The sequence below is a fragment of the Erythrolamprus reginae genome, chromosome 3, assembly GCF_031021105.1.
Source record: "Erythrolamprus reginae isolate rEryReg1 chromosome 3, rEryReg1.hap1, whole genome shotgun sequence".
Taxonomy (NCBI): Eukaryota; Metazoa; Chordata; class Lepidosauria; order Squamata; family Dipsadidae; genus Erythrolamprus; species Erythrolamprus reginae.
Window position 1 is genome coordinate 201,166,511 of NC_091952.1, and position 24,611 is coordinate 201,191,121.

The 24,611-nt window shown below is 40.8% G+C and overlaps 1 protein-coding gene across 1 annotated transcript in view; it reads left to right on the forward strand.

Annotated features, from left to right (window-relative positions):
- COLEC12 (collectin subfamily member 12) overlaps nt 1–14,080 on the forward strand; it is a 109,797-nt gene extending 95,717 nt beyond the window's left edge. Inside the window, exons 6-10 of the mRNA XM_070749146.1 lie at nt 1,465–1,944; nt 5,114–5,250; nt 8,427–8,536; nt 11,265–11,410; nt 13,943–14,080. Coding sequence (XP_070605247.1) covers nt 1,465–1,944; nt 5,114–5,250; nt 8,427–8,536; nt 11,265–11,410; nt 13,943–13,962 — 893 coding nt within the window. The 3' untranslated portion in view covers nt 13,963–14,080. The remainder of the gene's footprint in view (nt 1–1,464; nt 1,945–5,113; nt 5,251–8,426; nt 8,537–11,264; nt 11,411–13,942) is intronic.
- Nucleotides 14,081–24,611: the final 10,531 nt, after the last annotated feature.

Consider the following 24,611-nt stretch of genomic DNA (forward strand, 5'->3'; position numbering starts at 1 on the left):
ACAGTCAACATGGGAGGAAATGGGTGATAGGAATGATGGGAAAAACTAGTAGAATAGAAGTGCAGATTTAGTAGAAAGTCTGACAGTGTTGAGGAAATTATTTATTTAGTAGAGTGATGGCGTTCGGGAAAAAAACTGTTCTTGTGTCTAGTTGTCTTGGTGTGCAGTGCTCTGTAGCGACGTTTTGAGGGTAGGAGTTGAAACAATTTGTGTCCAGGAGTTGAAACAATTTGACTCGTGCAGTATACAGGTCCTCAATGGAAGGCAGATTGGCAGCAATTGTTTTTTCTGCAATTCTGATTATCTTCTGAAGTCTGTGTCGGTCCTGTTGGGTCGCAGCACCAAACCAGACAGTTATAGAGGCGCAGATGACAGACTCAATGATTCCTCTGTAGAACTGAATCAGCAGCTCCTTGGGCAGTTTGAGCTTCCTGAGCTGGCACAGAAAGAACATTCTTTGTTGTGCTTTTTTGATGATGTTTTTGATGTTAGGTGACCATTTTAGGTCTTGAGATATGATAGAACCTAGAAATTTGAAAGTCTCTACTGTTGATACTGTGTTGTCTAGTATTGTGAGAGGTGGAAGGGTGGAAGGGTTTCTCTTAAAGTCTACCACCATCTCTACGGTTTTGAGTGTGTTCAGTTCTAGATTGTTCTGGTCACACCACAAGGATAGTTGTTCAACTTCCCGTCTGTATGCGGATTCATCGTTGTCTCGAATGAGTCCGATCACTGTTGTATCATCTGAAAACTTCAGTAGTTTAACAGATGGATCGTATGAGATGCAGTCATTAGTGTATAGAGAGAAGAGAAGTGGTGAGAGTACACAGCCTTGGGGGGCACCTGTGCTAATTGTACATGTATTAGGTATGTTTGTCACTTAGAGTTGTTTATAAAAATAAGGTGGGATAAAATTAAATAAATAAAACAAATAAAATATGAAACACACCACATCAGAACTGATCTTTAATGTATGTTATGCCCTTATTTCATATATATTGTCAATCATTATCGGTGTTCTATTTTTTTCCCATATCTGGAAAAGAAATGTCTTATATTTCTAAAGTTTGTTTAAAATAACAAATATATAAATATAAATAAGAGGAATGCTTGGTAAGATTTTGGACATTCTTTAATGCAACACTAAAACATGTAAATGACAACAACAATCATGTAAACACAATTAAACAACTTGAACAAATTTGGGAAATTTCCTTAATGTTTTAAGGAAGCTATAAACATCTATTTAGTTTTAGGTTTTTGTTGACCTGCCTTGTGATAAAGGCACACTTATAGATTAAGTTTTCTTGAATTCTATGAAGGAGCCCAGTATTTTTTTAAAATGCTTAGAAATTGAAAATAGAAATATGTTCTTAGTACTTAGTACTGCAGTTCTACTAATTTTATTACATTAGATTATTTCATTATTCTTCTGACCTTCTCCACGTATTCATTTTCTTGTAGGTCCTCCAGGTCCAAGAGGGGCCAAAGGTGACAGAGGACCCCCAGGTCCAATTGGACTTACTGGGCCCAAGGGACAAAAAGGAGACAAAGGTGAACCAGGGCCTCCAGGACCTCAAGGTGAAAAGGGACCAAGTGGTCCACCTGGATTACCAGGTGAAAAAGGTGGAAAGGGTTCCAGAGGTTCACCTGGATCGAAAGGCCAGAGAGGTTCAACTGGGAAGACTGGGCTGCCCGGTCCTAGTGGAGATCCAGGACTCCCTGGACCACCTGGCAAAGATGGACCCCCTGGACCACAAGGTCCACCTGGACCCCCAGGTGTTCAAGGATTTGTTGGCGAACCAGGGATACCTGGTGCTCGTGGATTGTCTGGTTTCCCTGGTGTACCTGGACTACGTGGTCTTCCAGGGGAGCCTGGTCCTCCTGGTCCTCCTGGTCCGACAGGTCCAGGAATAGCTATGGCGCTACAAGGCGAGATTAATGGTAAACTGTTAACACACCCTCTATCTGTCTGCATGCACTGTATATTTATTATGAATATATAAAAGTACTCTTTGAAACTACCCTTATGTTAACTATTGAATTGGATGTTACTCTGTGTACACATTGCAATGGAAGTTTATCTGTTCAAGCCTCCAACTGGCATGAAATGAACATTTTGTTTTTTAAATCCATGATTTCTAAGGAGGTACAGAAAAGCAATTGATACCTTTTTGTTCCCTCTCAGAATTCCTCACATTTTCTTCTCTTTTTAGTTAAATCCAGCCATTTAATCTATCACATTATACACAGAGAGGTGGTCTGGAGCCATGAAGCAATTTTTTTCTCTCTTTCTCACTCATCTTCTAAAGCTTCTCTCTATAGTGTTAAGACGACAATAAGTAATTTTGACCCTTGTTATAGCTCCTAGTATTTGGTATTATTATACATATTAAAAAGTAGAAGCTCACACTGACCAATTCCTCCTCCCCATTTTTTAATCTCTCTTCCTTCAACTGTCATATACATTCAGTGATATCTAAAGTTCATTGAACATCCTGATTTTTCATTGAGCTTTCTTTTCCCTTATCTTTTAATTCACAAAAAGCTTTGTATCCTACTGCAGAACCCATATATGAGGGTTATTTGGAAAGTAAGGTTACAAGGCATGTAGTGGAGAATGTTCGCGGGAGAAGTTTGTATTACTATCATGTAGCGGAAAGCCAGAGGAAGACAACGAGTAGTGCCAGTGGTCAATAGATCATTGACTGGTGTTGTGGTGAAGGTTAAAAATGAGCGTCCTCATTCCGTTTCCCTCCAAGTGCGAAGTGCATGCTGTAATATGCTGAATGCTAAGGGCACGAATGCTGTTGCGATGGGTACCCAGGATTTATGTGCAAGATTTTTTTCGCCGATTGCTGAATTTTGAATTTTTTGGCTGAATTTTGAGTTTATGGCGCCACTGTATTGATTGACGTTTGCTCTCTGGAGTATGGTGATAAGCCCAAGTTTCATCTCCTGTAACCATACAGTTGAAAATAGCCTCCTCGCCTTCAATCTTGAAATGGTCAAGAAATTCTCCGGCGGCACTGACTCGGTCGACTTTGTACACTTCGTTAAGCATCTTGGGCACCCATCGCAGCAGTATTCATGCTCTTAGCATTCAGGTACCATAAATACAGTGCGCACTTCGCACTTGGAGGAAAATAGAATGAAGACGCTCATCTCTAACCTTCCCCACAACACCAGTCGAGGATCTATTGACCATTGGCACTGTTCGTTCTCTTCCGCTGGCTTTCTGCTACACGATAGTAATACCAACTTCCCCCTCAAACATTCCTTGCGAGGCTACGTGCCTTGTAACCTTACTTTCTGGATAACCCTCGCACATATATGAGGACCAATATCTGTCTCTTGTAATACAGTGTTCTCTCGATTTTCGTGGGGGATGCGTTCTGAGACCGCCCGCGAAAGTCAAATTTCCGCAAAGTAGAGATGCGGAAGTAAATACACCATGTTTGGCTATGAACAGTATCACAAGCCTTTCCTTAACACTTTAAACCCCTAAATTACCATTTCCCATTCCCTTAACAACCATTTACTCACCATTATTACTGGTACTCACCATTGAATAAGACAGTGATCCTGATATTTATAAACATAATTATTTATTAACAATAATAATTTTTTTGTTATTTGTTTGCAAAAATTATTAGTTTGGTGATGACATATGACATCATCGGGCGGGAAAAACCATGGTATAGAAAAAAAACACAAAGTATTTTTTAATTAATATTTTTTGAAAAACCGTGGTATAGGCTATTCGCGAAGTTCGAACCCACGAAAATCGGGGGAGCACTGTAATGGGAAAAGTATTATAAAAATGGGCAAAATGTAGTGTATTGCCAGTATTCCTGTTAAAACTTGATAAGTAATTGTGTGGGATTGTTCAAATCTCATTGTTAATACTTGTTTCAAACTTTGCATACAAATTTTCCCCCAGCATAGTATTAGAAGAATGGTTTTGATACATCAAAAAAAATGGAAAAATATTTTCAAAATTCCTGCAATAATATTAGTAAACTCACTCCCCTTTTCTAATATTAAGCTACAAATAATTTGAAGGTCAATGTAATAGAAAGAGATGGCTACAACTCTCAAAAATGGAAATTACATTTCAACAATATTCTGAATAGATAATTAGTTTTTCAAATTGCTTGGCTTCTAATAATGTTATTCAAAACTATATCTATTAGGGTTATGAGTTTTTAAGGAGTAAATCAGAAGTCGTGTCTTGGGTTCCACATGAGCACAATGCATCCCTGATGCTTATTTAAAGCTAGTGCATCATTTCTCAGGCTTCTATGTGAGTTTGGGGGGAAAACAGATGCTGTTTTAATAGTGGCATTGATTTTAATGGGTTGATTCTTAAAATTAAGGCATGTTTTTCAGGCCATACTAAAGCCTAGAAAAAAATCAGGCTGCCTTAGCATATAGCAGTGTTTTTCAACCAGTGTGCCGTGGCACACTAGTGTGCCGCGAGACATGGTCAGGTGTGCCGCGAAGCTCAGAGAGAGAAAGAAAGGAAGAAAGAAAGCGAGAGAGAGAGAGAGAAAGAAAGCAAGAGAGAGAGAGAGAGAGAGAAAGAGAACAAGAGAGAGAGAAAGAAAGCAAGAGAGAGAAAGAGAACAAGAAAAAGAAAGCAAGAGAGAAAGAGAGAGAGCAAGAGAAAGAAAGAGAAAGAGAGAAAGAGAGGGTGGGAAGGAGAGAGAGAGAAAGACATAGAGGGAGGTAGGGAGGGAGAGAGAAAGAGAGCAAAAAAGAGAGGAAGGAAGGAAGAGAAAGAAAGAGGGATGGAGAGAGAAAGAGGAAGGGAGAGAAAGAGGGGGGGAGAGAGAAATAGAGCCAAAGGGAGGAAGAGAGATATATAATTTTTTTGTCCAACCTTTTTTTAGCCCCCACCCCACACCCGCTCAATGTGCCCCAGGGTTTCGTAAATGTAAAAAATGTGCCGCGGCTCAAAAAAGGTTGAAAATCACTGGCATATAGCACAACAGGGTGCTGCTGTGTGACTTTTTTTTCCAAGTCATTTTCAAAATGTGCCCTAATTTCTAAGGGGAAGGTTAAGTTTTCATTCTCGGTGGCATTTATATGCAAGTGTTTCATGTTACAGGTTGTCCTGTTTACTGGAAGAACTTCTCGGGCAACTGTTACTACTTTTCAAATGAAAGAGCCATTTTTGAAGATGCAAAGCTTTTCTGTGAAGAGAAGTCATCGCATTTGGTTTTCATCAATAGCAAAGAGGAACAGGTATAAAATCCCATCTAGCATGCTCTTAGATTTAAATAGTACAAAAGAGCAACTATGCAACATCATTACTTCCAGCCATTGAAGGGGTACCAAAAATTTTACTAGCACATTGTGGGCGTGGCTTATGCAGGACGTCCTGCCTTTTCTTTCAACATCTTTCAGTGCAAATTGGGTGCTCTGGGGTGGAGCTCCATTTTTGCTACCCCCCTGCGTTCCCCCCCTGCTTCTAGCCGTTCGGGCACTAGCCCACCCCTGCTTCCAGCCATGCCAGGTGACAAAATGATTGCAGTTGAGTAAGTTAGACAAGACAGTCACAAAGCATCTTATACATTGCAGGATCCAATCTGGGTCGGTCACTGGAACCAGAAGTTTAGTCTTCTGAGCTTTTAGACCAGAGGTCTCCAAACTTGGCAACTTTAAGACTTGTGGACTTCAACTCCTAGAATTCTGGGAGTTGAAGTCCACAAGTCTTAAAGTTGCCAAGTTTGGGGACCCCTGTTTGCTGGAACCCATCTTCAGGATACTCGATTCTCACCAGAATATGTGTGATTGCAGAAGATTACACCTCTTGTCCCGGTAGCCCACTCAGATTGGACCCTCCAACATTACCCTGAGACACATATACAGTAATACCTCATGATACGAACTTAATTGATGCAAGGAGGAGGTTCGTAAGACGAAAGGTTCGTAAGACGAAACATTGTTTCCCATAGGAAACAATGTAAAGTCAATTAATCCGTGCAACCAAAAAACCCCCCGCAAAAAAACGGCTTTCGGCGACTGCTGGGAAGCCGCGCGGCTGTTTTAAAAGGTGACAGCCGGCCTGGGGGGCTTCCCAGCACCCCCGCGAACCCAGGTTCGGGGTTCAGGGGGTGCTGGCCGCCACAGAGAAGGCTCTTCCCCTGGGTCCCGCCAAATGACATTGTTTAGTTGACAGGACCTGGAGAAGGCCAACTCTGTGAGACCTAACTGGTCACTGGGATTCATGCGGCAGAAGGCCGTCCCGGAGGTATTCTGGTCCGGTGCCATGAAGGGCTTTATAGGTCATAACCAACACTTATAATTGTGACCGGAAACTAATCGGCAACCAATGCAGACTGCGGAGTGTTGGTGTAACATGGGCGTATTTAGGAAAGCCCATGATAGCTCTCGCAGCTGCATTCTGCACGATCTGAAGTTTCCGAACACTTTTCAAAGGTAGCCCCATGTAGAGAGCATTACAGTTGTCGAGCCTTGAGGTGATGAGGGCATGAGTGACTGTGAGCAAATTCCGGTCCAAATTCCAGATAAGATCATTATTGTAATATATACATGATTCTGTAGGAAATACGTTGGATTTTAATTTAAGTTATAAAACAAACCCTTCCCATTCAGCCTCCAACTTCCCTTCTCCCTAGCCTCAGAGCCCTAAAATGTTTTATCTATTTATTTGAAATAGCTCGTTATTAGACATCTTCAAATCTGATTCCAGGACAACTACAGCTGCATAATAATAATATCCACATCATGCTACAAAGAACTACCATAACTATAATAAAAAAACAGCATTTTGTATTGAGGCAGACAAATTAAAATGCTTGGTCAGCATTTACTGAGCTGATGTTCTTGCGACAGCAAGCAGGGGAAAGGAACAAGGGAGCATTTCTTTGATAATCCCTTTTCATTCTGGCTGTAGAGTCCACCTCGTGGCAAACAAGACCTTGTGGAGGCAGGTTTCTCACAATCTACTTTGCAAAATTTCTATTGCTAGAGAGGAAATTTAAGAAGTCCCTCTCTTCAACTGATGTGCTATAGCTGGCTATTACTACTATCGGATTGGACCTGGTTAAGCCTTCAACTTATGTGCTATGGCTGGCTATTATTACTAACAGGCTGGACATGGTTAAACCTTCTTTAACTAGAAAATTGATTGGGAAAAATAAATTCTTTTAAAAATATTTTTTATTAATTTTCCACTTTTAAAAAAGAAAACACAATAGTAAGTAGAGAAGAAAATCAAAGGAAATTAAATTAATTTTATACAGATATTAGCATTAAAGTCAGTATATTTATATTATACAGTGGTACCTCGGTTCTCGACCACAATCCGTTCCAGAAGTGTGGTCGAGAACCGATTTGGTCGAGAACCAAATTAATTCATCCCATAGGAAATAATGGAAATGGATTTAATTGGTTCCCAGCCCATTGACTTCCTGGGAACCAATTAAATCTACAGTATTTCTTCTATTTCCTATGGGATAAAGATCTGAGGGGACAGGGTGAGAGAGAATGGGAGTCGGAATCCCGACACGCCCCTCCTGGCCACCCTCTTAACAGCCTCCCAGTCTCTACCTTGTAACTGCTCCAAGCTGCAGGAAGGGTAGGGATGGCTGCAATACAGGCAGCTTCGGGGGGCTCCTTTCCACAGCGGTTCAGTTCGTTACCTCCAGGCAGCTGCACCAACTTTTTCTTTCCTGGTTCCAGCGGCTTCCCTTCGAGAAGCAGTAGCAGCGTCAGGAACGTCACGTGATGAAGGGAAGCCGCCGGAGCCGGGAAAGAAAAAGTTGGTGCAGGTGCCTGGAGGTAATGAACTGAACCGCTGTGGAAAGGAGGCCCCCGAAGCTGCCGGTATTGCAGCCAGCCCTACCCTTCCTGCAGCTTGGAGCAGTTACAAGGTAGAGACTGGGAGGCTGTTAAGAGGGCGGCCAGGAGGGGCTTGTCAGGATTCCGACTCCCATTCTCTCTCATCCCGTCCTCTCAGATCTTACATTTCGGATAGTAAACAAAATTTTCTGTTCAGTATCCAAATTTTTGTTCGGATACCGAAGCAAATTTTTGCAGAAAATTTTGTTCGGTATCCGAAATGTACGAAAACCAAAGCGTTCGAGAACCGAGGTACCACTGTATTAATTATACCCCAGACTATAATTTGTCTCAAGTATATAAATTAGTACATGCTTTTTTCCATTAACAAATTAATTTCATATATACTTCAATGATTTATCATGCAGGCTATATTGCAAAGGAAATTGGACTGAGATTGGGGAATGAGATACACTCCGAAATAGTTCCAGGTTTATTTTGCCCATAAACTCATGTTAATGCTCAGTCACACTTTTCAAGAGGCTAAAAGAGTTTAAGGGAGCCAAACCCCCAGGATGTGAAATAATGTGACCAATTTCTCCTTCTTTACACAGCAATGGTTGAAAAAACAAGTTATTGCAAAAGGCAGCTTCTGGATTGGTCTCACTGACTCAGCGAAGGAAGATGAGTGGCGATGGCTGGATGGGACCCTACCAGAATACATGTGAGTGCAGGAGGAAGGACATTCGCTGTTTTCTGCTAATAACTATTTCTTACATCTGCCAATAGGAAACGGTGCAGCAACCTTATAAAGGGCATTTTCTTTTAGATTCAGATTAACATTTATTTCATTTCAAAAGGCTTGTTGACTGAAAAAATACTGGATAACCAGTGATGGGCTACCAAAAATTTTACTACCACACTTTGGCCGTGACTTATACATTTTGTCTCAACATCTTTCAGTGCAAATTGGGTGCTCAGGGGTAGAGCTCCAAATTTTGCTACCGGAACTATATTCCTGCCCATTCCCATAGAAGCCCATCACTGGATACCCAACAAAAGAATATAATAAGACATTTTACGATGCTTATTACAGAGTTAACAGCAAACTAGGCTAGAGAAACCATAGGTTTTTAAAAACAACTTTTACATAAACATGGGGTGGAGGAGGGACAATATTGGTACACTCACATTGCATCAATCCTATGTGAGCTGCACTAGCTTCCTATTGGTCTCCGGGCTCAATTCAAGGTGTTGTTTATTACCTTTAAAGCCCTACATGGCTCAAGGCCAGGTTATCTTCAAGACCACATAGAAACATAGAAGACCGACGGCAGAAAAAGACCTCATGATCCATCTAGTCTGCCCTTATACTATTTTCTGTATTTTATCTTAGGATGGATATATATTTATCCCAGGCATGTTTAAATTCAGTTACTGTGGATTTACCAACCACGTCTGCTGGAAGTTTGTTCCAAGGATCTACTACTCTTTCATTAAAATAATATTTTCTCATGTTGCTTCTGATCTTTCTCCCAACTAACCTCAGATTGTGCCCCCTTGTTCTTGTGTTCACTTTCCTATTAAAAACACTTCCCTCCTGGACCTTATTTAACCCTTTAACATATTTAAATGTTTCGATCATGTCCCCCCTTTTCCTTCTGTCCTCCAGACTATACAGATTGAGTTCATTAAGTCTTTCCTGATAAGTTTTATGCTTAAGACCTTCCACCATTTTATGCTTAAGACCTTCCACCACCTTCTACCTCAAAGTTCCCAGCGACCGGTAAGATCCCAGAGTTAGTCTTCTCCAGGTCATGTCAGCTGGCAGGCCCATGGGGGAAGGCCTTCTCTGTGGCTGCCCCGGCTCTCTGGAACCAACTATCCCCTGAGATCTGGACTGCCCCCACTCTATTGGCCTTCCAGAAAGCATTGAAGACCTGGGTTTTCTGGCAGGCTTCGGGCTGTTGATCTCGCAATTGTCTGAATGATATGTATGCATGTGATTTTTTTAAACTGTTTTTAAATCTTTTATGATATGTTTAAATGTGTTTTCTATATCCTGTTGTAAGCCGCCCAGAGTCCTTTGGGAGTTGGGCGGCATAGAAATAAATTAAATTAAATTAAAGGAAGAGAAAGGGTCAATTTTACTTGGCTGATTTCAGAAAATAAGACTTCTGTATTGCATCAGTTGTAAATCATTGCTGGTTCCCAACTTGTGTCTTCATTTGTCATTGAAGCTAAATATCAGCCAAATTTTTTGGAACTGGAATCAGGGTAGATGAGCACTAGATCAAGGAGACATAAATCTGTCATTCCCACTGAATGAAAGTATTACTTTTTTCTCCAGTCTCTCAGTTTGGCTGCTACTGAGCATTGGCGATTAGGTTAAGGAAATGTTACTGGGGTCTTTGGCTAATTCCTTCTTATCCTGATGAAATATCCACATTTGTAACTTAAACCATAGCATCTTTAAGGACCTTAAGAAATCTTAAAGTGATTGTTCATAACCCACTCAAAGGACAATTTTCTAGAAGGGTGATACATCCTCAAATAAATACAAAGGGTACAGAAATATGAAGAATCGCTAGATGGCAATAAACAGATTGAGACCTCTGCTTTGGAGTTTTGTAGTCCAGATCTGGTAGTTTGAAATTATGCAAAGTTATTTTTTATTGTAAGATAATAATAATAATAATAATTAATAATAATAATAATTTATTAGATTTGTATGCCGCCCCTCTCCGAAGACTCGGGGCGGCTCACAACAACGATAAAAACAATATTATACTGGCACAAATCTAATATTAAAAAAACCTAAAAAACCTATCATAATTAAAAACCAAACAGCACATACATACCAAACATAAATTATAATAAGCCTGGGGGAAAGGTGTCTCAAATCCCCCGTGCCTGGCGGTATAGGTGGGTCTTAAGTAGTGTACGGAAGACGATTAAGATAATTTTTGCAATATATGATTGTTGATGTGTTTTGAGTTTATGATATGATAATATTAGGGTTTTCTCTCCAAATATTGTCTAACAAGAAACTATTATTTGTATTTTGATTTGGAGATGCATATAATAAATCCAACAGGAAGATGTATTTATATGTCTGTAGCTCATCTGAAACTATAGATGAAACAAACAAATACAACTCAATTGAAGGATTACACTTTGTACATGTGTCTATGTGCAGTCCAAAACCAAAACAGAATTTTTGGTCTAATTTTAGACTTTTGAGGTTTGGCAGTTTGCCTAATTGATTCCCATCTCTAAAGTCCAGCTGTTTTCAATTTCCAGGGAAAGTCATGCACTATTTGTTAAGGAGTATGGTTTCTACTTTAGGAGAGATTGATTTTTTGTTTTGGTTTTGCTATTATAAATCAGTTCTGTCACACTGTCATATGATGGCTGGGTTATGAAATGATCTTTTTTTTTTTAATTGCAAGAAACTGGAGTGCTGGACAGCCTGATAACTGGAAACATGGCCATGGGCCAGGAGAAGATTGTGCTGGATTAATCCATGCTGGGCTCTGGAATGACTTTCACTGTGAAGATGTTAATAGTTTTATTTGTGAACAAGATCTGGAAAAAGGTATTTATTTATTTATTCATTCATTCATTCATTCATTCATTCATTCATTCATTTATCCAATAGACAAATACATAGGAAGAAAAATAGACATGTAGATATATATATAATGGTAAAGTGAACTTAGAGGAGAGGATATATGAAAGAAAGAAAATATATATGATAAGTGAGAGAAAGGAAAGACAATTGGACAGGGGACGAAAGGCACACCAGTGCACTTATGTACGCCCCTTACTGGCCTCTTAGGAACCTGGAGAGGTCAATCATGGAGAGTCTAAGGGAGAAATGTTGGGGGTTAGGGGTTGACACTATTGAGTCAGGTAATGAGTTCCATGCTTCGATAACTTGATTGTTGAAATCATATTTTTTACAGTCAAGTTTGGAGCGGTTCGTATTAAGTTTGAATCTGTTGCGTGCTCTTGTATTGTTGCAGTTGAAGCTGAAGTAGTCATTGACCGGTAGGATGTTGCAGCATATGATCCTGTGGGCAATACTCAAATCGTGTTTTAGGCGCCGTAGTTCTAGGCTTTCTAGGCCCAGGATTGTTAGTATGGTAGGCTTTGAACCAAATGCATTCACATTTATTACAAAGGTTATTTATTACCAATCAAATTTCCGCAACTGGGACCAAGAGGGAATTGAATGTCCTACTCATACAGATAGAAGGTCTTGGAAGAGAACTTGATATCAGTCTTTATTAGCATCTGTGTATAAAGATTGTCCCCTAGCTGCTTCTGAGGTTCAGCCACTGAGTTTTAAACTGTGGGCAAGATTACGCAGCTATTCTTACTAGGTAACATACATTTGGCAAGCCGTGTTCTAAAACACGACCAGCTAATTCTGAAGAAAAGTAATGGAGTAATTTATTTTTTCCAGTTAACACCAAAAGATAGTAGTGTAATGTCAGAACTCAAAACTGCAGTTAGAAAGTTATAAGCAATAGGTCCTAATGTTCCTGAAGATTATTAATTAATTAATTAATCTAATTTATATTACACTAAATAAGATTAGTTAGTGATGCATTTCCTTTCTGGTGAAAATAAAATGAAGTGGAATGCAACCTTCCTCCCCCCCCCCCAAAATACAGTGGTACCTCTATTTACGAACTTAATTCGTTCTGTGACCAGGTTCTTAAGTAGAAAAGTTTGGAAGAAGAAGCAATTTTTCCCCATAGGAATCAATGTAAAAACAAATAATGCATGTGATTGGGGAAACCACAGGGAGGGTGGAGGCCATGTTTCCTCCCAGGAGATTCCTAGAGAGGCCCCACAGAGGCTTCTCCGCACCTTTTCCAGCCCTATTTCCTCCCAGGAGATTCCTAGAGAGGCCCCACGGAGGCTTCTCCGCACCTTTTCCAGCCCTGTTTCCTCCCAGGAGATTCCTAGAGAGGCCCCACAGAGGCTTCTCCGCACCTTTTCCAGCCCTGTTTCCTCCCAGGAGATTCCTAGAGAGGCCCCACAGAGGCTTCTCCGCACCTTTTCCAGCCCTGTTTCCTCCCAGGAGATTCCTAGAGAGGCCCCACGGAGGCTTCTCCCCACCTTTTCCAGCCCTGTTTCCTCCCAGGAGATTCCTAGAGAGGCCCAACGGAAGCTTCTCCCCGCTTTTTCCGGCCCTGTTTCCTCCCAGGAGATTCCTAGAGAGGCCCAACGGAAGCTTCTCCCTGCTTTTTCCGGCCCTGTTTCCTCCCAGGAGTTTTCTAGAGAGGCCCCACAGAGGCTTCTCCCCACCTTTTCCGGCCCTGTTTCCTCCCTTGCCCTCTCTTAAATTATTTTACAACAGGGTCCCCAAACTTGGCAACTTTAAGACTTGTGGACTTTAACTTCCAGAATTCTCCAGCAGATTTGAACTCTGCAAGTCTTATTGATATTAGAACCAAAATTGTCTTTTAATAAGACTAAGGCAGTGGTGGTGGGGAGGGATTCCTGCAGAGAAGAATCAGTGGATTGGAGTTTTTATTTCCCCCCCCCCACTTCTGAATTTCAAGAATGAAACTGATTGGTCTGCCCATCACCTAAGTCATTGGCAGATGGAAATGGAAACAATATAGATAGACTGGAGATCTTTCTTTCATCACCTGTAATTAGTACACACTGATTTTCACATTAAATATCTTCCTACCATTATGATTCCATTTGCATTTTAACTGGTTATGGTCAGACACAGATTTGGAAACTTACCAAACTTACCAATGTAACTTACAGCTTTGGCATTGGTTCGATGATGAGCCTCGGTGGTGCAGTGGCTAGAGTACAGTACTGCAAGCTACTTCTGCTGATCACCGGCTGCCAGCAGTTTGGCAGATCGAATCTCAGTAGGCTCAAGGTTGACTTAGCCTTTCATCCTTCCAAGGTCGGTAAAATGTCGGTAAAATTCCAGATTGTTAGGGCAATATGCTTGCTCTCGGTAAACTGCTTAGAGAGGGCTGTAAAGCACTGTGAAGCGGTATATAAGTCCAAATGCTATTGCTATTAGTTTCTGAATTTTAAAGCCAAGTTTTACCTTTGTAACACTTGTTAATTTTCCTTTCCACTGCAGCTCTGCCTCCAAGATTGTAATAGGCCATGGGCCAAGAGACTGACATTTTCTTTGCAAAGAAATTCATCTGGGATGAATCATCATCCAAATAAGAAAAGGAGCACTGAGAACTTTGATGAATAAACTTCATCAGCACAATTTGTCCTCCACATTTTCTAATTTTTCAGGGGCTTTACAACCTGTTGCACAAACATGTTGGGTAGAAAATGTAATTGGACAAAACTACCAGTAGATCTCTTCAATCTTTAAGCAGAAGATATGTTCTGGTAAGGACTAGAAAATAGCAAGCTGATTACAAGTTATGACTTTACTACTCTAGGAAGACAAAAAAATACAAAGCTACTGTGTAAACAAAGCAGCCACTTGCTAAATTCCCAAATATTGGCAATTTATATAAATATACATGTATAAATTTATATAAATTTTATATATAAATATATATAGTCCAGTTCTGATCAGTAATATAGAATATACTTTTTAAAGCTTTTAAAATTCTGTATTTTTGTACAAAAAGTTGCCTATTATATTGATTTAATTGCTTTTTTACATGATTATACAGTAAATAGAAATAAAAGAAAATACCATTGATACTTATTATTCACTAGAAATAACTGCCTCTAAAATACTTATGTTTAATAACTTTTAAAATTGATTTTAGATGGCATTTGCAGTCTACTATGCAAAAATATACACAAAATTTTGATCCAAGAACAACATGGTCATTTTCCGAACTGGTCCACTGACAGAACTCCAATCAGCTGAAAGTCTAGCAATAGACTTGAAGGAAGGGATAACATTGATTAGTAAAGTACATATTTTACATATTGTATAGAGAATTCCTGATTCAGTCTTCCTGATTCCAATAAAAATAATCAATTGGTCAGAGAGCTTTGTTGAGGGCCCTGAATTTTTACTAGCAGGGTTTAATGTAGAAGCTGCTTAACATGACCAAATATAAAATATGTTTGTTCCTCTATTTTCTTCATTTCTATTGCTGTAATGGTCTTCAGAACATTCGGGACTAATTTTAAGTCTAATAATTTTTTTAACAAAAATAGATATTTCTGATAGACATGTGCAACTTGTTCTTAATAGCTTCCCACTCACTGGAGGGAGAGGGAGGGGGGAGAAAGAGGGAGAGGGAAAAAGTGGTGGTGGACGGAGCAAAAGCCAAGGCGTTGGGAAAGAGTTCAGTATATCTGCATGCAACATCTAATTTGGTGGATCATCAGGCAAAAATGCTACAATACTACAGTACTTTCTGTACTTCCACAATGTTCAGTAGTGATTTGTATTTAACATAAAATTACAGTGAAAATAAAAGGCAAGTCACATGTTGACATAAATAGTATTTACATGATTTTTGTATGTAAAATCGATGTTATGTTTGTTTGTTTGTTGACATATATTTAAGATAAGTATCTGTAAACATTTTGATATAGATCTGCACGCAACTGGATACCTAAACAGAATGTTGATAAACTCAGAATATCGAAACAATGAATACATTGAAGTAATTAACATTTCCTCTGATATTTTTTCACATTAGGATAATTTGTTGCTGTGATTTGTGCTGTTCGGTTAAATAATATACAAGCAAACTTTTTCTTTCTATCTCTAACATCCTTCTGTGTCTCCTTCATTGGTAACAAAGCAAATTCTCAACTAGTTTGAAATTAAATATTGGGTAAGTTATTTATTTGCTGATGCTTATGTATTGCTTCTGTCATAGAGGGCTCAGAGCCACTGAAACCCCAATGTCCAGCAAAATGGTTAAAATTGTAAAATAGCCACTAAGGTACAGCCAAAACTAAAGTGACAAATACCTCTCCTCAAGGACAAACAAATATTCACATCAAACTCTCAGAGGCCTTTTAGAAGCACCGGATCCTAATGGTCCTTATGAGCCATAGCAAGGGTAGGGTTGTAATCTCTGACATGAGCCGGGGTGGCGCAGCAGGTAGAGTGCTGTACTGCAGGCCACTGAAGCTGACTGTAGATCTGCAGGTCAGCAGTTCAAATCTCATCACCGGCTCAAGGTTGACTCAGCCTTCCATCCTTCCGAGGTGGGTAAAATGAGGACCCGGATTGTAGGGGCAATATGCTGGCTCTGTTAAAAAATGCTATTCCTAACATGTTGTAAGCCACCCTGAGTCTAAGCAGAAGGGTGGAATAAAAATCGAATAAATAAAATAAATAATAAATAAATAAATATGCTGTTTTAGAGAAGAGGAGCAGTGACAAAGAAGATCTGGGCCTGTATTCCCCAATCACAATGGACCTTAAAGATTGACACCCAGAGCAATCATTTTTGGGGGAGTTTGATACTTGGATTAGATTAGGGGTGTCAAGCTCGTAGCGGCATCACACAACATATTGCAACTTTTCCCCCTTTCACTAAACCGGACGTGGACGTGACCAGCGCATGAAGCATCTGGACCGTGGGCCGCAAGTTTAACAGCCCTGGATTTTGTTTAGAGGTTTACCAATTAGGAGACTAAGAGTTAAGTAGGGTTCTCCCATCTAAGTTCTAAGCTAAACCACTATTTCGTTTTCAAGTCCTCTGCCTGAATGGCTTCTATTGCTCTCACCTCCTCCCAACTTAAAACCGCCGTTCCATGCAAGCATTGCAGCTTAGTAGCAACAATCATGCTTCCCTTCCCAATATCTGAGGAATGTGATTGCTCATGATGACATTTCACACTTGGCCCCTCCTGCTGAAAAATATCCTCTTAACAAACAAGGCTTTTAAGATTACAAGTCCTTTCAGATAGAAATGAAACTGCCAGCCCTTATGGGTAGAGACTTTTTTTAAACAGATTTATAGCATCTAAAAAGTTTGCCTAAGCAGTTGACAACTGTTTTCCTTCTTAACTTTTGCCATTTTAAAATTTGTAAGAAGCACTTCCCTGGAGAAGTTCCTTAAGAAAAATAAAGCATTTTTGAAATGGGTCTTTCCTATACCAGGCAGCTTTGGTGGTGTACTCTACACAGTAAAAAGTTAAAATATGCTGTTTCATTGCAGGCAGCCACTTCTCTCTCTGCCTGGAATGCTTTATCACTCGTAGCTATAATCAGCACATATGACTGCACCTAATTACAAATGGGCAAAATATATTAATTCTGTGCCTCTGGAATATGCAGAGTTCCATGATGTTCGTGGAAAATATTCAGCAATGTGTTTGGCAATAAAACAAAACAAAAAACACCCAAGCCCCTCTTACAGTTTGAAAGCAGTGTGTTAGTTATGAATCTAATGACTTCTTCCCATCAGAGGCATCTTGCTGAGAGGAAAAGCATTTTGTCTTGGAAACTTGTCAAATTGGTCACAGTCGTTTCCCACCTACACACATTTTTGTAATAATGTGCAACTAACTCTAAAATTGCAAGTTGTTTATGTAGGTAGACCTCAATGTCTGATCACAATCAAGACCAGAATTTCCATTGCTAAGGAACTTGACTGTTAAATGAGTCACACCAGATTTTATGACTTTTTTGGGTTTTTTGCCAGAGTTGTAAAGAGAATGATTGAAGCTGTTAAAAGAATCACTAGGTCAGTGGTGGGGAACTGGAAAAGGTGCAAAAAAAGGGCAACAACAATGATCAAGGTAATGGAGCACCTCCCGTATGAAACCAGGTTGCAACGCCTTGGTCTCTTCAGCCTTGAAGGACGGGATTTGATCGAAGTGTATAAAATCATGCATGGGATAGAAAAGGTGGATAGAGAAAAATTCTTTTCCCTATCACACAATACTAGGACGAGGGGGCACTCCCTAAAGCTCATAGGTAAGAAAGTGAGGGAAATATTTCTTCACCCAGAGGGTCCTTGGTTTATGGAATTCACTTCCAGAATAGGTTGTGACAGCTGTCAGCCTGGATAGCTCCTGTTCTGTCGGGCTCTCTGGTAGAATCCTCCCGAAAATTCACAGGTACAAATTTCAGACACACACACGTTTGAAAATTCAAAACAATGTTCTTTATAACGGAAATTCACTTAAACTAAGCCCTCTTTTTGTATAGCTGCGGATGCCGCAAAGTCCCCGATCAAGACAATGTCTTCAGAGGGACTAAGGGCAACCCAGACGCATGGGGTCACTCATGAATTCGAATCCTAGAAAGAAAACCTGGACACATTTCTCTCCGGGTGAAATGACACAGTTTTGGGCCGTGCACTTCCTTTTATTGGGGAGAATATGCAAATTGGGTAAGGTTATACGTATATGTCAAGTGGTATACAAACATCCAATAACATAACTCTAAGATATGACACAACTTCCGAGTCCTTCCTATCTACATATGACACGTAACTAGCTTCTACTGAACAAATGTCTCTTATGGCCAATTTCCTGGGACCTTTGTTGTGAATATGGTTATCTCTTGTTTACCACAAAGCAAGGTCTTTTATTGCTGCTTTCGTCCTGTGTGCCCCAGGAAATGTAAATATGCATCCTTTTATCACACAGTTCTCATCCTGCTGACACATTCTTGTTATTCAAGGGGAGCTGCCTTGAACTGCTTTATGGCCAGTCACTTCCAAGCAGATTTCACCAGAAATGCAGACTCACTTTGTGACCTATGTGCAATCCTGTTCCTGGCTAATGGAATAAAAGTGTATAAGACATTTATGTTAGAAGTCCAGATATTAAATCCTATCCTAACATGATATGGCAGCCACATCTCCTCCGTTTTGTTTTTGTTGGAACGCAAGCACCCAGATCAGTGCTCTGTTTCTATTTCTTCATTGCTGGGGAAGTGGAAAGGTTCCTTCATGTTTGTTGGATCATCATAATACAGTTCCAGGGAGGCCATGAGAGGTTGAGCAGACTCATACAATACATTGTGAACATAGGCAGAGCGACACATAGAAAACAAGGAAGGAATACATTGGATAAAACAACATAACAATGTAGCGGCTTAAATAAGAGGAGTCATTAAGGAACACCGAAAGGGGGGTACATACAGGAATTAGACAATGCCAAGAACCATATGCATATCAACGGTTTGCAACAAACAAAATGTAGACAAGTTGGAAAGATTAGCAAGACGTAGCCAAATATTATACTCCCTCCGTTGTTGCAGGTCCTCAGATCGACTGGGGCGGGAGTAAGTGGGAGCGTGAAAACAGGTAACTAGGGCAATAAGAAAAACTAAACACAAAAAACATAACACAAAAGTAAAAACATGCAAGAAAAATGACATATATGACATGGGTCCATTCAATCCCCCCCAAAGAGTGACAAGGGAGGGGCGCTTGCGAATGCGCAAAACAGGGCATCCTTGAAGTGGGGGGTGTTTCGGAGGATCAGGAAAAACTTCATCTTAGGTTGGAGGTTGATGCAGTCTGGATTCCTGGGCGGGCATGGAAACAGGCTCTGCGGCTGGAGTGGGCATTGTCAATGAAAGAGACAGCACTCAGAGAGGTCAGGGAGGGATTCCTTCTTTTCCTTAGTTTTTGGCAAAAAAGGGCGAACGTGTCGGCCAGGAACCCACAAAACATGATCTTCGAGTTGCACTGCGGCATAACCTCGGCCCCAGGTGATGAGATCTGCGGGCCCTCTCCAGGTCAGATCCGGAAGTATCCTGTAATAAACAGGGGGTCGGGGAGGCAAAAACATGCGCAGCAAAGTGTTGCTGGGCAGCAGTAGAGGGAGCGGAGGACCCAGTTAAGTTCAGGAAATTAAGAGTAAAAAGTACTCTGTTCAATTGGTTTTGCAAGGACGGGAGGCCCGGAGGGATTTTCTCCGTTTTCAATTTTTCTAGCGCCCGTTTTAAGTTCTTTGGGCGTCCCATCGTTGCAAAGGTACGAATACAATGGTAGATGACTTGTTTGGTGGCCTTACCTCTCTGTGGGGAGGCCATAATAAAACCTGAAAAAGTGTCAACGGAAACATGTAAATATTTCCAGGGCGCAAAAGGTTGGAATTGCGTAACATCCATTTGCCAAATTTGTGAAGCCTCAAGACCACGCGGGTTAACCCCCATAGGGATGGAATTGGCATGCTGACTACATGTGGGGCATTGTTGAACAATGGCCGAGGCTTCAGATTTTGAAATGCTAAATTGTTTGGCGAGAGCTTTGGCATTTTTATGAAAATAGGAGTGGCTCTCCCAAGGGGTTGGGGAAGACAGAGAAAAAACAGCAGGTGACCATGCAGCCTTGTCGGCAGTGTCATTGCCCCCGGTTAACATGCCAGGAAAGGGCTGATGGCTGCGTATGTGGGCGACAAAAAAGGGAGCAGTCCTAGCCATAACAAGTTGCTGGAGAGTCAAAAACAAAGCCATTAAGGAGCTCTCAACAGCCGGGGATATATAGGCATCAAAAATATTAAGAATAATCTGGGAAACATACAAGGAGTCTACAATAAGATTAAAGGGTGTATCAGGTAATTTCTAGAAGGCCAAAATGGAAGCGGCCAATTCTGCGCAATGAGAAAGAGCAGAATTTGTTAAAAGGATGGGTGAGGCATATCAGCGGCAAGTAAGATATCATGTGGTACAAAGTGGTACAAAAGAACCTTCACACGAGAGAGGCGAAAGGCCTCCAACAATGAATGCACCACATATTGACACATAGTAGGGCTGTTTAGCATTCCTTAAAACGCTAAAAAAACAGCCCAACGGCCCAACCAGAAGTTTAGAAATGAACTTCCAGTTGAGCTGTTTTTCACTGTCCTCAGGTTTCAGGCGGCTTTCCAGAACCCTGGGGAGAGCAAAAAACTGACCAAGGGACTGACCGTAAGTCCGGAGGCTTCAGTGAAGCCTGTTTAGGGGGGGGCTTGTGCACATGCATGGAGGCAGCACAGTTGTGTGCATGCATGAAGGGGGGACATTGCATTATGGGTATGGGCACACACATGCAGGCTATCACACGCATGCGCACCCTTTTGGCACTTGAGCCAAAAAAGGTTTGCCATCCCTGCACTAGATTATTGGGAACTGTGGTGGCTCAGTGGTTAGAATGCAGTATTGCAGGCTAATTTTGCCCACTGCTAGGAGTTTGATTCTTACCGGCTCAAAGTTGACTCAGCCTTCCATCCTTCTGAGGTGGGTAAAATAGTTGGGGCAATAGGCTGACTTTGTAAACCGCTCAGAGAGGGCTGTAAAGCATTGTGAAGCGGCATATAAGTCTTAAGTGCTATTGCTATTAAACAAATCCAACTTTTTTCAATGGTTTTGTTTGTCAGATGCTAGCTGAGAAGATCACAAATGGTAATCACATGATCCTGAGATGCTCCAATTGTTGTAAATACATGCCAGCTTGGGCGCTGCTGAGAGGGCCAGTTTGTGGCCATGGCCAGCTGGCCATCACTCCCAGTTCGGCGAGTGGGGGGAACTGGTCCGAACTGGGAGAAACCCACCTCTGGATCAGCATGAGAAAGGCAAGACAAGATAGTATTCTTTCATCTTTTATAAATTATACATACATATTCCAAAGTAGATCTGAAATTTTCCTACATGGTGTTAACATTTCATAACTCAACATGAATACATATAAGTTCTGACTTGAAACACTATTAATCTGTGTTCACACATTTCTTCTTACTCTATTTTTAAATCAGGCATTAATTATATTATTATTATTAATTAGATTTGTATGCCGCCCTTCTCCGAAAAGTTACAAGATTGGTGTCTAAGACAAGTAAAGCCAATGAAATTCAGCGGGTCATTTATCAGAATAGAAAAGGTCTTTCTCCATAGAAATCGGGGTGGACCACGGCCAGAACGGTGGGAAATGCTGTTCTGGTAGTAAAAATGGAACTGCACATGCAGCTCCAGGTTACCGGCGCCCGTTCACAGGTGCAACTGGGGAGATTCCGGTGATTTTTGCTGATTTTGTCTTTTTAAAAAAACCTGCAAAAATTGCAGAAATCTCGCTTGCATGAGGATGCTCGCGCAAGATTTTTGTTGCTGCGCCTGCACAGCAGACAAATATCACCATGCACCTGAGAGGCTCCGTGAGAGCCACAGCCAGCAGCAACAGTCTGGGCTACCTTTGAAAAGCGTTCGGAAACTACAAATTGTGCAAAATGCAGCTGCGCAAGCAGTCACGGGCTTGTCCAGACACTCGTATATTTCTCCAACACTCCGCGGTCTGCATTAGCTACCAATCAGTTTCTGGACTCAATTCAAAGTGTTGGTTATGGCCTATAAAGCCCTACATGGCATGGGACCAGAATGCCTCCGAGACCACCTTCTGCCGCATGAATCCCAGCGACCAGTCAGGTCCCAGAGTCGACCTTCTCCAGGTCCTGTCAACTAGACAATGTCGTTTAGCAGGGCCTAGGGGAACAGCCTTCTCTGTGGGGGCCTCGGCCCTCTGGAATCAGCTCCCCCCAGAGATTCATACTGCTTCCACCCTCCTTGCCTTCCGTAAAAGCCTCACTTATGCTGCCAGGCCTGGGGCCATTAGATCTTGCTCACTGACCAATGAATATGGTGGGAGAATGTGGAGTGAATGGGATGATTGTTTTTTATAGGTTTTGGGGTGAGGGTTAGTTTTTTTAATTAACTAATTGGATTTAAAATGTTGTGTACTATATATTTTATATATTGTGAGCTGCCCCGAGTCCTTGGAGAGGGGCGGCGTAGAAATCCAATAAATAATAATAATAATAATAATAACAACAACAACAACAACAACAACAACAACAGTCAAAAGAGGGCCATGAAAATATTTCAATTCGACAATTTGCTGTGGAATATGATCCAAGTTTACAAGACAAATCAGACCTGGAAATTCTTGCTGCGGTTCAACACCTTTCATTGAATCTGTTGAACTGGACCTTAAAGAACGAAGAGCTAGAAAGAGAACTGATTTCTAAAGACCGGAGAAGGAAACTAAAAGCTAAATGCCAAATGCCGATTGGGCACACAGCAGCCAGCCAATTGGAGAGCAGAAGAAGCTGAATAACCTGCATCATAAAGACAGCCAACAGTCTTAACACCATTGTGGGAAGTTCACGCCATAGGTGCAGAAATCAGGATGGTTTGTGACATGCATTGAAGAGAGAATATACCTCTGAGAGGACCCCAGAAGTTGTGAAAGCTCCAACCACCAGAAGCCGCCAAGCCGCCGCCGTCGGTTTTGTAATTCTCTTCTGTCTATTTCTGTGCACCTATTGGGTTGGTGCTCTATGTTTGGTTGAAAAGCAAAAACATGGCCCGCTTCAGAAAGCCATCACAAATATTAGGCAATATATGAGCCGAGGTGGCGCAGCAGGTAGAGTGCAATATTGCAGGCCACTAAACTGACTGTAGATCTGTAGGTCAGCGGTTCAAATCTCATCATCGGCTAAAGGTTGACTCAGCCTTCCATCCTTCCGAAGTGGGTAAAACGAGGACCCGGATTTTGGGGGCAATAGGCTGGCTCTGTTAAAAAGTGCTATTGCTAACATGTTGTAAGCCGCCCTGAGTCTAAGGAGAAGGGCGGCATAAAAATCAAATAAATAAATAAGTAAGTAAGTAAGTAAATAAGTAAGTAGGTATGGTATGGTATCCTTGGATGACTTGCTTAATGATACCAACCTGATCATGGAAGTTGAGAAGTTGGCCCTACCTTTGATGCTGTTGTCTTTAAAGCATCAAGAACTTGAAGGTATGATTGAGGACCTCCAAAGCAAACTATCCACAGACTGGATACTCTATAGAGGTAAAATGTATTATTATGGTGATGAGATGCTTGCACAGGATAAGTGGATAAAGCGCTCTGCTTTTTAATGCTGAAATTGTGTCCATTCAAGATAGGGAAGAGCAAGAGTTTCTAGGAACATCAATTGTTTCCAGATCTGGACACTCCGCCACCAAGTTCGGCCGAACCGGCCGAACCCGAACTTCGATAGGTTCGCCCAACACTCCTTACAATTTATATTTATTGTTCCTGATTGCTTATTTGACCCCTATGACAATCATTAAGTGTTGTACCCCATGATTCTTGACAAATGTATATTTTATTTTATGTACACTGTGACCATATGCACCTAAGACAAATTCCTTGTGTGTCCAATCACACTTGACCAATAAAGAACTCTATTCTATTAAATAGCTATCATAGTACCTATAATGCTACTGAAAGTCAATTTAGGATTTTTGAAAATTAGTATGTGCTAATGAAGTTTTTGTGTACTGATCGCTGCATGTTATCTTGATTTTATTAAAATAAACATGGAACATACCTCAGAGAAATAACATTATACATTTTCTTACATGAAGTAGCTGCCTATAGTATTCTTAGGCTCTGATCCTGTTACTGATCAGCTTGGGTATAATGAGCCTTTAATTCATGCAGCATGATTTCTGGCAATGCAGTTGAATAGATTTCACTAACTGTGGCACATAAGTATTCGGAAAATCAACAGTTTGCTTTTTTGAGCGAGGTCCAAATATTCAGTTGACCTAACAACAACAATGAAACCTAAGGATATTTATTCTAGTGTTATTGAGAACACTGTGTTTGATTTTGTTTATGTAGTGACTAGAATTAAGCCCAAAAATGCCTTACACTAAGTAATGTGGAGTGGGAGTAATAATTTTTTCTATGTCCAAAAGGAAATGACTTAAAGGGTTTCAGGAATCTGTTGGTAATTTCGCAATGAATTTGACCTGCCAATTTATATGATAAATAACTCAAAGTCATTCTGTTTTAAAAAACAGAACATTTTTACTTGCCTAA